The following is a 14225-nucleotide window of genomic DNA, read 5'->3' on the forward strand; positions in this document are numbered from 1 at the left end:
TAATCAGCCAATCACATTGCAGCAACTCAATGCATTCAGGCATGTAGACATGGTCAAGACGATCTGCTGCAGTATAAACCGAGCATCAGAATGGGGAAGAAAGGTGATTTAAGTGACTTTGAACGTGGCATGGTTGTGAGTGCCAGACAGGCTGGTCTGAGTATTGCAGAAACTGCTAATCTACTGGGATTTTCACGCACAACCATCTCTAGGGTTTACAGAGAATGGTCCAAAAAAGAGAAAATATCCAGTGAGCGGCAGTTCTGTGGGCGCAAATGCCTTGTTGATGCCAGAGGTCAGAGGAGAATGGCCAGACTGGTTAGAGCTGATAGAAAGGCAACAGTAACTCAAATAACCACTCGTTACAACCGAGGTATGCAGAAGAGCATCTCTGAATGCACAACACGTCGAACCTTGAGGCGGATGGGCTACAGCAGCAGAAGACCACACCGGGTGCCACTCCTGTCAGCTAAGAACAGGAAACTGAGGCTACAATTCGCACAGGCTCACCAAAATTGGACAATAGAAGATTGGAAAAACGTTGCCTGGTCTGATGAGTCTCGATTTCTGCTGCGATATTCGGATGGTAGGATCAGAATTTGGCGTCAACAACATGAAAGCATGGATCCATCCTGCCTTGTATCAACGGTTCAGGCTGGTGGTGGTGGTGTAATGGTGTGGGGGATATTTTCTTGGCACACTTTGGGCCCATTAGTACCAATTGAGCATCGTGTCAACGCCACAGCCTACCTGAGTATTGTTGCTGACCATGTCTATCCCTTTATGACCACAGTGTACCCATCTTCTGATGGCTACTTCCAGCAGGATAACGCGCCGTGTCATAAAGCGTGAATCATCTCAGATTTCTTGAACATGACAATGAGTTCACTGTACTCAAATGGCCTCCACAGTCACCAGATCTCAATCCAATAGAGCACCTTTGGGATGTGGTGGAATGGGAGATTCGCATCATGGATGTGCAGCCGACAAATCTGCAGCAACAGCGTGATGCTATCATGTCAATATGAACCAAATTCTCTGAGGAATGTTTCCAGTACCTTGTTGAATCTATGCCACGAAGGATTAAGGCAGTTCTGAAGGCAAAAGGGGGTCCAACCCTTATTTAAAAAAATGTAATACATGAGAAGCAAAGACGAGCCAGGCTGAGGTTTGCAAAAGACCATAGGGTTCGGACCATAGAGGACTGGAGTAAAGTCATCTTCTCTGAGTCCGATAGAACAACAAAAATCATCCGGTTTTAGAAAAAAAAGCTCACCTCTACGTGCCTCTATGTGCACGTAGAGCCTGTTGTTTGTTTTGCAAAATATCAACAAAGCCCGTGGTCATCCTGTCCAATCAGGACGCAGGGCTGTGTTCGTGCACACAGAGCCCCTCTTCCCTCAGGTCTCGTACCACTATCACAGGGGGGAGGCGGAGGGAAGTAGCAACAAGCTTCTAATTCCTCGGTTAAAAACCAAAACGAGGAGGTCGAAAACAACCAAGGAAAAGAAAACACCGGTGGAAAATAAGGAAAAAAAGAAAGATTGCAATGGTGCCCATAATAAAACGAGAGTCAACATCGCACCCGCGTTTCAAATGTGGCGTGATCTAAGGGATTTCAAAGGGCACAGAGTCGAGGGGAAGGAGCCCGGTGGTTGTGGGGGAGGAGCGTGAGAGTTGTAAACATTCAAAATCTGACAGAGTGCCCTCGATCTGCCAGACTTGCCGACTGGGACTTTAAGGAAAAAACGTTAAATCTCCCCTCCTTTCTACACATAGCCCCATCTGTCTCTCTGTGTATAATATACATTATTTATAGCATCATTAACTCCTTTGCACACTGAGTCCGTTTTTCTCGTCCAAAATCATCAAATGTTAAAAAAATAAATATGACCTCACGTTGTGTCACATCACATCACAGAACTGTTTGAAATACGGCATCATTAGCTGCGGTGGGCTGGGATTCACTTATGACTGATTAATTACCTCGATTCCAACCTAATATGGAAATTTCCCTACCACAAGCACCTCCAGTAAACCACAGAGGGCAGATTGTGTTAAATTAGCAAAGGCGTAAGGGCAATGTGTTGCTCTGGTCCTTGGAGTGTAATAGGCACGTTTAAGAAGCCATTGACCATTGTATGTTGAATGGCAGTTATTAAAATCAAAACCACATATTTGTTACAGGCTGGTGCTAGAAACACAAGGGAAAAAGCAGCCAAGTTAACTGCTGCTCTTATAAGAAAGAAAAAAAAATACTCTTGAGCTCACCCTGCTGCTCCTAAACCTATTACAGATATGCTGACATGTGAACTGTGACTGGGTGGCAAATGATAGGGATAGAAACCTTTGAAAAAAAATATAAAAGAATAAATATAACAATAAAATCTGTTCATCGATGACAGAATGGAATGAGAACAGGTGTAGCATAAACTATGCAAATAAAGGTTTGTATACATATGCGAAAGCTCAGATATTAGAATAAACAATCAAAAACATACAAGGCAAAACCTTATTGGCCAAGTGGAAAAATTAATCTGGCTAAAATAGTGTTCTGATTAATTTCTGCAAAATACACTTCACAGCTCACAGCTCACACACAAAACACACCAGGGGCCCGTTTCACAAAGCAGGTTCAACAAACTCTGAACCTAACCCTGAACTCTGAGTTGATCAACTCTGAGATGGGCAACTCTGAGTTTTCAGTTTCAGAACAGCGGTTTTGAATTAGTTCAGTCAACTCTGAGTATACACTCTGAGTTACGCGCGTGCCTGCCGACTCTATAAAGCCATCATCAATGGAGCTCCGATACTACGATTCACCATGGCAACGGGGAGAGCGTCATTAGATATTACTGAGTGTTTATGTAGAAAACGAGCTCATCCTGAGAAAGCGGAGCAACGTAACTGCAGCAAAGTAGCGATAGTTGGCGTGGCAGACAATTACTGCCCGATCTAATGTATATAACTGAATGAAACAGTCTATTGATCTAAAGGTAATAAGTCTTTATTTTCAGACTTGCACAGTGACACTGTGGTGTAATGGATAGCAATGCCGCCCCCGGTGCAGGCGACAGGGGTTCAATTCCCGTAGTTCACAATGTAGCGCACTGAATTATCTTTTTCATTGGGTGTAATCACCCCAGGCACAGAAAGAAAGTAGCGTCAGTTGAAAGTTAAACATAAGAATATTGCGCAAATACGTTAACTAAGGCATATGATTTTAATCATATTTCACATATTAAACAGTAAATATAAGCAGATATTTCAACACAGAAATGTACTAAAACATTTCATAAATCTCCCGTTCGCAAAAACACTACCTCCGCAAAGAATCTGGTTGCGGATTATGTCCGCGATATGAAATGTTGAAAATGTCGGAGAATATTGTTTAGATAATATCTAATGTGATTGGAAGGAAAGGTAATCAAAATTGTCTCCCAACCCAAAGCTGCTAGAATCACTTTTATTTCCGTATCGATTAGGTTGACGATGAAAGGACGGCACATTTTTTTCAGAGTTGGTTCAGATTCAGGAAAAAGGCGGAGACATGTAGGGAGAAACTCAGGGTTTGTTGAAGCAAACCTGCTAGCGAGCAGGTTAGGTTCACGGAGTATGTTACCCGGGTAACTGACTCAGATTTATGCTGAACTGGCTTTGTGAAACCGAAAAACCAGAGTTTCCCTCATCTCAGGGTTAACTAACTCAAGGTTTTCACTAAACCTGCTTTGTGAAACGGACCCCAGTGCTACAGTACACCAAGGCTATTACAGCAGCAGCCCTGCTGTTGTATGCTTTGGGCACTAACATGCACTAATATTACACAATCATTCACTCATTCAGTGTTTTTTTGCTGAACAAGTTTAACAGAGAAAAAAAAACCTTCACCATTTATTTTAGTTTAGTGTTAATGCTTTATGCTGAAACAATTGTGAACTGGTGTATCATTATTTTAATTGCTGCTAACTGTATTCTTTAAAGCACTAAACAATTCAAACTGATATTTCGGGAAAACATCATCTGATATTTCTGCAGCAGACCAAACATTTTTCTGTCCTTGTCTCTGCCCCCCTTCTGGATTATCTTGTTCATGTTATGTAACACTAATCATCTTATCTGGCTAATTACTGGCCAAGCCCCTGACCTCACCTCTAAGCATCATGCACACAACTGGCTCTCTGTGTTACATTTGATTTAAGGATGGTCAATACTGAAAAAAAAAGAAATTGCAAGCTGAAATCCAGCTATTATAGACATATAGGACATCTTGGTGGAATCGAATCGAATGTATGTGCTTTTGTTTTGCTGTACCTTGTGTCCCGGAGGGGCAGTGTCTGAGGTAGAAGCTGACCTCCGGCCTCTTGGCTCCCCACTGCTGGAGAAGATCCAACAATAATACCTCCTGAGGGAGAACTCGTTCTGAGAACAGACAGGGTGGGATAATGTAAGCCAAGCTTTTACAGTGTGCCTTATTGTAATGTATCCAAAGTAGCCAAGACGAGATGATTAATCAATTCGATGATTAAATACATTACATACATTAATATTAAATTATTATTATTAACAATATTATTATTATTATTATTATTATTATTATTATTATTATTACCTCCTTTTGAGGTGTTTACTGTTATATTTCTACCCTAGCCCTTACTCAAAGATCCAAAAGTCTTGTGTTTATATATGTTACTCAGTGTAAACATTAAACTGCAGTTTTAAAGCTACTTGAAGGGCAAATGAAAAAGGAAAAGAGACACTTCCCTCGAAAATTAAAACTATAATGTAGCGTCCCTCAATAAGAAGCTATGAGACGTTCAGCTGGGTCTTTCTTCTTTTATTCTTTGAGATAACACAGGCTACTGTGGGCCGTAGCCAACACCAAAATAACAAAACCTGGATGCTTATCACATGCTCTCAGACTAGCATCTCTCTTACTTTTGGCTAAAACATGTTCTCAGAAAATTAGCAGGAACAACCCATCCCCTCTCAGTCTGAGCCAATCACAGACACACTATTTCACACAATAACCATTATAGGCAGCTGATATGACTGACAGGCTTCACTGCTTTTAGTGACATCCTGGAAAACTCAATATCCACATAACATTTATATGTCTTAGATAAAAATAACTTACATATAACATAATAGTTATCACCCCAGTCCATTACACTGTAGGAACAACAGCTTCATGATTTTTTTTCACATTCGGATTTGAATTGTATTAATAAACAGAGGATAACCTTTTCACAACTGGAAAACATGGAGAGGAGGCACAGTCAAGTCTCCTCACTCCAGCTGAAATAACACTCACGTCCAGATCACTGGACTGGCCTCTTTACGGCCTCAAAACCTGCCCGATTAGGAGACTTATGAACTCCTAAATCGAAGCCTCAACAACATCTCCACGCATCTCCAAATGTGTGGAGGACAGACCTTCAGAAACACCTTTAAGGCATCATAAACGGCTTGAGAGTGATTAACACCTTTGTTTCACAGAGAGCCCTGATCGGGTTAAAGATTACGACCTCCTTCTTCCTCTCAGAACCCTTTCCAAGGATATAACGTTTTTTTTTAGATGCTATTGGGGCATCTGCTGTGTCTCAAATGACCACCTCCCTGCCTCCTAAATCACACATGCAGATAAGGGGGCCAGATGTTATTCTCTTTAGTTAACAGCAGAAATACCCAAAGCCAGTTAAGACCACTTTTGGAGCAAAGCTAAGAAAGTGCTCATTGATGCTTCAAAATAAAGTCTAGATTTGTTATTATTACGTAATACGTGATAATTGTGACATTCTGTGTAAATCCGGTGCTTTTTGCGACCTAGAAGTGCGAAATTAAGAAAATGTGACTCATCCACAAACGTTGCGTAGATCTCTACTGCCCTCAAGTGGCCAAAGGTAAAATGGATCATCTCCCTATCATAAGAGAAACCAGTAGATATCGATTGGTTGATCGTTAGTCTGTGGCATATGGTACGTGTTGAAACCATTACCCGCCTTAAGAACTCTCTACTCCATCGCAACACGACGTTGCAACAGGAGGTGAGCTCTTCCATCGCAACACGATGTTGCAACAGGAGGTGAGCTCCTCCACTGCAGCAAACCGCTGCAACAGGAGGCAAACTTTTAACGTCTGCAGCGTTTCCTTTGTCTTAAGGCGGGTGCACACCGCACCGACTGCCCGACTCGCGTCGGTAAATGAAGTCGGGCTACTTAATATGGCCGACTCGAATGGCGGATTATACATTTGAATCGGCTGAAATAAACACCAACGTGGGCCGATTCGAGCGACCACACCAAGGAGACTCATGTCACGGACGCCGACTCTCTCAAAGACGCCGATTTTCGGTCCGGTGTGGACCCGCCTTTAGGCCACAGTCTTTTCCCCAAACTTGCTGGACGAGCGACAGACTGTTTTCCCCCGTTTTCCACGACTCGCCTTTTTCGTCTTATTTTCTTTTTGATCCTGAGGAGATCGCCGCACCCACACGATTCTTTTACACGAACGAACGGTTCTTTTATTTCAGCGACCAGCTGGAAGGATAACCTCTGCGCCTAATCGCCAAGCCGTGCGATTCTATTGTTGCCCGCGGAAGGAAGGAACACAAACTGTTTTCTTCATTAGAGTTGATCAACGGGAAGGATAACTGCTACGCCCCGCTCTCGTCTGGACTCAACCAACTCGCGTCAAGAAGCACCGCCGCCGCACAAGACGGACTTACGCACATCAACAAAGTAAGAGGCTAACTGTCTGGGCAGAGACATAAGTTTGATAGTGTAGGATATGCTTGTAATTCTTGTTAACGTGTTTTAAGTTTTGATCACGGACTGCCGAGTCCGTTGCTTTCTGTGTTGTTGTATTTGAATGCTGATTGTGTACCCACGCCGCTGGGTTTCATTTCGGTAACAGTGTGTGTCCAACCTCGGACACACTCACGAGCTCAGTAAGTGATCTACCATCAGTTAAAGGACCGGGGTGCCGCCGAACGAACGCCAGTTCATTCACGAGCTCCCGTGTGATGGTAATAGCTTACTGATCTTTTGTGTATTACGCGCGCATTTTCTCTCTCTTTGTTCCGGCTAACACACATGTGCACACACATACACCACCCCACACGTGTCCTACGCCAGCTGTTTCCGTCCCTGAACGCTGTGGGAAATAGCTCCATCTGGTGGTCGCCCCGGCCATCGCTCTCTCTCTCTCTCTCTCTCTCTCCACACACGCACACAAGCACGCACACACACACACTCCACGTGTGTCTCTTCCTTTGTTTAGCTTAGCTTTGTGTGTTAGTTAGTTAGGTAATAAGGCTTTGTTAATTGCAGTGTTATTGATTGTGATCATTATTACTGATTTTAATCAATCTTATATTATAACTAGCGGTCTCTTGTGCTTGTTGTGTATATGTCACTGGATAACAGCAGGTTGTGAAGGCTAGTGCTCGAATTTCACGCCTTTTTAATTGTTCGATTGTTTTTATACTTCTATGCCAATGATCACGGTGATTGGCATGTGAGTATAAAACCTTTATATTGAGACTGAATACAGTTTTAGGTTATCTTTTCCCTGATCCCAGGGTGGTGCCCCTTCAGGAGGCCGGGCATGAGGGCGACCCAGCGGACGGAGTCGCTCAGGAGGCCGGGCATGAGGGCGACCCAGCGAAGGGGCGACAAGCGGACTCCCGGACGGCTGCATGGAGCAGGCGTCGGACGGTCCCCCATCGGAACAGGAACGGGATACAGGCGAACCCCCAATAGGCTGCGAGGAGCAGGCGTGGGACAGTCCCCCGTCGGGACAGGAGCGGTCGACGAGCGGACTCCTGGACGGCTGCGTGGAGCCGGCGTCGGACGGTTCCCCGTCAGAACAGGAAGGGGCGACGAGCGGACTCCCGGACAACTGCGTGGAGCAGGCGTCGGACGGTCCCCCGTCGGTACAGGAACGGGCGACAGGCGAACTCCCAATAGGCTGCGAGGAGCAGGTGTGGGACGGTCCCCCATCGGAACAGGAAGGGGCGACGAGCGGACTCCCGGACAACTGCGTGGAGCAGGCGTCAGACGGTCCCCCGTCGGTACAGGAACGGGTGACAGGCGAACCCCCAATAGGCTGCGAGGAGCAGGTGTGGGACGGTCCCCCATCGGAACAGGAAGGGGCGACTCCCGGACTCCCAGACGGCTGCGTGGAGCAAGCGTCGGACGATCCTCCGCCTGGACTGGTGACGGACGGGCCTCCGTCTGGACTGGTGTCGACCGGGCCGCCGACTGAAGGCCACTGGCAGGTGTCGACCGGGCCGCCGACTGAAGACCACTGGCAGGTGTTGACCGGGCCGCCGACTGAAGACCACTGGCAGGTGTCGACCGGGCCGCTGACTGAAGGCCACTGGCAGGTGTCGACCGGGCCGCTGACTGAAGACCCCTGGCAGGTGTCGACCGGGCCGTCGACTGAAGACCAATGGCTGAGACATGGCCTAGTGGCTCGGCTGTGACTCAGGTATGAGCTGGCAGCTTTGCTGGAACTGTGGCATGGGCTGGTAGCTTGGCTGTGGCTGAGGCATGGGCTGGTAGCATGGCTGGAGCTGAGGCATGGGCTGGTAGCATGGCTGGAACTGTGGCATGGGCTGGTAGCATGGCTGTGGCTGAGGCATGTGCAGGTAGCATGGCTAGAGCTGAGGCATGGGCCGGTAGCTTGGCTGGAACTGTGGCATGGGCTGGTAGCATGGCTGAGGCATGGGCAGGTAGCATGGCTGGAGCTGAGGCATGGGCCGGTAGCTTGGCTGGAACTGCGGCCTGGGCTGGTAGCTTGGCTGTGGCTAAGGCCTGGGCTGGTAGCTTGGCTGTGGCTAAGGCCTGGGCTGGTTGCTTGGCTGTGACTGCAGCCTTTGTGAGCAGCATCGGGGAGGCTCGCTTCCTCGAGCTGCACCTCCTCCTAGAGGCCAGCAGCCGACGAGCCGTCTGCCAGTTAGCCAGCTGGATACTCCTTGGCCCTCCCAGGGCCAGGCGAGTACCCCAAAACGGGTTCGGGCAGGAGCTGGGAAGCTGTGCTGTGGCTGAGGCATGGTCTGGTGGCATGGCTGTGACTCAGGTATGAGCTGGCAGCTTTGCTGGAACTGTGGCATGGGCTGGTAGCTTGGCTGTGGCTGAGGCATGGGCTGGTGGCTAAGCTGCGGCTGAGGCTTGAAAGGCTTGCAGCAATTTGGTGAGCCCTGCTAGCAGGATTGGTCATGAAGTCCTGAACCCAACGTATAATTTTATGTCCATTGACTGCTGGGTCCTCTTTTGGTCGGTTCATTCTGTCAAGGTTCGGGCAAGACGGAGACTCGGAAAAAGGGGAGATGAGGACCAAAATGCAGTTAAAAAAGAAAGATTTATTTAAATAATAAACTAAATACAAAACAAGAACTAAGACAAGAACAAAGTATCAACCCAAAAAACCACAACGGCAAAAACGACCATTAAAGAAAGACTTACAAAAAAAGGAACCAAAACACAAAGGGACACAGGAGGCAGGACGAGGTACAAAAATATCCAGAGACAAGACGTGGTACAAAAATCCAGAGACAAGACTTCATAACACTTCTGATGTCCTCAGACAGCTCCCTTGTCTTCACCATTGTGACAAAGGAACAGGGAATAATGTGGCTTTTTAAAACATTAAAGTCATCATTCATTGGCTAATTCACATCATGTTTGCACTGACAGTTTATCACCAGGTGATTCTAATTTGTGATTAATCAATGCTGAGTCAAAATTGATTTTTTTTCCCCACACTGATTTAAAGGGTACCAATACCAATGGCACAGCAATCTTTCAGTTTCTCTATTCGTTTCTTTCTATTGCTTTTTTAGAATTGTTGTTTTATCATTTGCTGTTCTGTATAAAACATGAGTTTTCTGTAGACCAAAGCTGTTTCACTAGATTCACTTTCTTCAGGAGATATTCTACATTATGTATTTTAATTTCATTGGTTCCAATAATGGTGACCAGGACTGTATACCACCATTTATTATGTGCTGCATCACAATGTCACCCTCTAAGAAACATTATAGTATTAGAGCTATTTATAGCCTGTCTGACCACTCAGTCACACCCCAGTGCTACACAAACATGCTGTGTTATTTTGTCGCTACTGCAACAACTATGATTGAATGAATGTAGGCCACCCTTTAATCGACACAGTAGCTTCAGTGTTTGCAAGTGATGGACTAGTCTATTCAAGTTTACAATGACATGCAGTATACAGTATGCACTTATGATTGTAGTACTAAGGCAGGGGTGCCCAACTCCGGTCCTGGAGAGCCACTGTCCTGCATGTTTTAGGTTTCTCCCTGCACCTGATTCAAATGATTTTCAAACCTGTGACAAGCGTCAGTTGCTTGATAATGAGCACATCATTAGAATCAGGTGTGTAAGAGCAGGGAGAAACCTAAAACATGCAGGACAGTGGCTCTGCAGGACCGGAGTTGGGCACCCCTGTACTAAGGTGTAGCGGAAATATAGGTCTGACTTTGTCTATAATCAACTTCAAAGCAAACTATCTAGGCCACTGAGATTATCCTGTCGCATAATTCCAGATTCTAATCATGTAAATACTCTAATACACTAAAAAGACTGTCAACAGGGAGTCATTTTTATAAGTAATCAGCATAGTGATAAATGATGTGTGTCCAGAAATACAGGCCTAACAGCAAAAAACAATAATAATAATAATAATAATAATAATAATAATCATCATCATCATCATCATCATCATCCTCAAACTGTGTTATTAGAACTTCAATGTGTTCATGATTCACGAGAGCAATTTTCACCTAAATCAAATCATGAATGTGCAGATATATTACGACTCCCACAACAAAAAATGATTTCCTCAAAATGTGTGTTAAATAATAGATTAGAGCCATATCAGCTTAATTCTTGTGATTATCACTGATCAGTCTGCTATAGGTACTTGCTGCAGAAATGCTCATAGAATACCATGTCATTTATATACTGTAAATAAAAGTTTATCGTCTCCATACACCGATACTATCTCATAACCTTACTTTCTTAATCATTATACTCTATCATTCCTGTCTTGGTTTAATTATGTTACTTAAACATGTTCAAAATATAAAATGTTTAGTAATCTAGATAGATAGATGGGTGGATAAAGGATAGTGGGACTCACCATGCCCATTCCATACTTCAGCTAAGTGACACTCCCCCTCGCCGGCTTCTTTGCAGTATTCAACAACATCAGTCACTCTGGTTGCTGGTGTAACTGGGACCTCAGTTAGCATTTGCTGGGTGTCATTGAGGTAAACTGTCAGAATCACCTGTAATCACAGAAACAAACATGTTAAATGTCATGAAATGTCTTTACGGTGACAACCTTACCATTTTAGGAACATGGTCCTGGTGGATGACATTTCTCATTGATTAATGATTAGGCTCACATATGACGAACAAATTAACTTTGTTAAGTATTGGTATACCAATCAATCAACATGTTGTCTATGATAACTACTGATACATCATGCAGTTCTGTTGATATCTCAGCAATAACAAGCAACCTGGCATACAAAGCCCAGCTCAAATGCAAATTGTGTGTTGAAGATACATTTAGACAAGTTAACAAAAATAGTGTGAATACAGTGTCTACAGAAACGGCATTGAATACAATCAGGAAGAGTCCATTTACATCCAGGAGGCTTAAGAAAACTTGTCCTCAAAAGCACCATGGAAACCTGACCTGTATAATTTTAATCTAATCAAATCTTCAAGGCATCAAGATACAACATTAATGTAAAGTGATTGTAAAGACTGTTGAAATCACTCGGAAGGGAAAAGAAGCCACTGATAACAACAGCTTGTAACATGATACAGCTACCCATTTTACTAAATAACACATTGATCACAGTTTTAATAACTTCTTAGACACAAACAATTCCTCCTGTGCTTAGGACAAGGTTTATTCTTATTTAATAAAATTCAAATGTAATTGATTTTTATCTCTCCTAATTTAGTCCAAACTGATCAGATATCAAGTTTATGAAAGTCTTGAGTTAGCTCAAACGTATATAGTAAATATAGCATATACATATAATATTACTATAAGGCTCTATAGGCAAGCTGAAATGAAAAATTCCTTTGTAACCCTTTTGGATCATAATAGGTCATATTGTGCACAAGATAAAAAATTGCAAAAGATAATTATTTCTGTATTTTTATATCAAAAGCCAATATCTTGTTCTTCCTATAAACCAAATCAAAGTATGACGAATGCTCACATTAGGTACTACCAACCAATTTCAACCAATTAATTGATGACATCCATCCATCAATCAATCAGCACTGTGATGGAAAAGATAGATAAATACTCTCACAGTTTGTCTCACAGCACGTTGACTTTGTAACGGACCAGCATGTTGCTCTGTGAATTCTCCTCTTGATCAAGATTAAATCCCTGTTTGGACCTTGAGCTGACTCCGATCTCCTTCCTCCAGTTCTAAATTATCGCAGAATTATTTTAACAAGCACCTTCGGCTCTGCACAGTGCTAGAGAAGTTTGTGATCAAATCAAATTCCCTCCAAAATGTTTTGTCCCGCCTGCCTAGCCTGTTTCACTTGAAAATACGTTGCGGTACTCAAGCTTTCTTGAAATGGCATTTCAGCTAGACATTCAGTTTGTTTAATCATATTTAACACATTTGAACAAACAATATATGACTTCAAAGTATCAGATGGGTGATCCCCTCTGAAATAATTTTGTTATCAAATCCTCCAACTTCTACAGCCGAAAAAGCAATCAGAAAAGGACATCCTGTGTTATCGCAAGTGATGTCATTGACAGTGTCACTGGTGATGTCATGTCAAACAGTCAGTCGGCAGTTGAAAGATAAATTTGGGGTAATCTGGGATAGGAACAGACACACACAGATACACTTTTAATCTCAATGTTTTCAGCCTCTTTCTCTCCCTCACTCTCTCTCTCTCTCTCTCTCTCTCTCTCTCACACACACACACACAGACATAAAATGTATAGTGTACAGTAATCCAGAGTATTCTATACACCTGTCCCAGATCATGTGAAGAAATCTCTACTTGCATGCAGACAGGGACACATTCTCTAAAGCTTGGATTAGACACACAAACACACACTGTAATGTCATGAGAGGTGTAAGGCAGGCAGGCTAGGCATAACTGAGAAAACAGTCAAAAATAGCAGGTTCCAAAAAAAGGTTAATTTTCTTTTTTTTTTCATGTAACTTCAGTCAAACCAAGTCCACAATCAAACTCAAAACATCCGAGAGGAGAAAATGGTTCTTTAAACACTTGATTAAGTTTGCAAAATTCTTCAACATAAAATGTCAGTTTCCCTTTAAGGAACATACCAGCTACATGTCATTGTCTATCTACAACTTCCATAAACCACTACCATGTTTACCAAAACTGCTTGATTTTTTAGTTTGCTTGTTTACGTTCAATAAATGTTTCAGAATTAAAACGCATCTCATTGGGGCTGCACGGTGGTGTAGTGGGTAGCACTCTCGCCTCACAGCAAGAGCTCCCGGGTTCGATTCCCGGGTCGGCCCGGGTTCCTTCTGTGTGGAGTTTGCATGTTCTCCCCGTGTAAGCGTGGGTTCTCTCTGGGTTCTCCGGCTTCCTCCCACAGTCCAAAGACATGCAGGATGGGGATAGGTTAATTGGTGACTCTAAAATTGCCCGTAGGTGTGAATGTGAGCGTGAATGGTTGTTTGTCTATACGTTTGCCCTTTGATAGACTGGCGTCCTGTCCAGGGTGTACCCTGCCTTCGCCCAATGACAGCTGGGATCGGCTCCAGCCCCCCCGCGACCCTGAATACAGGATAAGCGGTAGAAAATGGATGGGTGGATGGAACTCACCTCATTGTCAAAATCCTCTTTCTACCTCAAATTCGAGTATGAAATTTAGAGAGAAATCTTTCATCATTCATGGCCGTAATAAACACTATTACTGCTTTGTACATGTTGTGGAAGTCCCAGACATTAAAAAAAATTAAACGGCGTCCTGTCTGAGTTTATACCTTTACCCGGAGGGGGATGTTCCCATTCATTGTCTAAGTAAGAAGCTGTGCAATGCCTTAGCGTTGCGGCAAGTTTTTTAAACTGACCGTTGTCGATCTAAAATAAAGACAGATTCAGCAACTCCATAGCTTATTTCTCGCATAAAATGTTTTCAGAAACACACTTTGGTGAACAATTTTC

The 14225-nt window shown here is 43.8% G+C and overlaps 1 protein-coding gene across 1 annotated transcript in view; it reads right to left on the bottom strand.

Moving 5' to 3' along the window:
- LOC311015862 (apoptosis-stimulating of p53 protein 1-like) overlaps window positions 1-14225 on the bottom strand; it is a gene marked incomplete at its 3' end in the record, with an annotated part of 71704 nt that overhangs the window by 44836 nt on the left and 12643 nt on the right. Inside the window, exons 2-3 of the mRNA XM_084013302.1 lie at window positions 11167-11314; window positions 4312-4419 (exon numbers count right to left, since the gene is read on the bottom strand). Of these exons, the coding sequence (XP_083869428.1) occupies window positions 4312-4419; window positions 11167-11314 (256 nt within the window). The remainder of the gene's footprint in view (window positions 1-4311; window positions 4420-11166; window positions 11315-14225) is intronic.

The sequence above is a fragment of the Eutrigla gurnardus genome, assembly GCF_963514095.1.
Source record: "Eutrigla gurnardus genome assembly, chromosome: 7".
NCBI classification, from domain to species: Eukaryota; Metazoa; Chordata; class Actinopteri; order Perciformes; family Triglidae; genus Eutrigla; species Eutrigla gurnardus.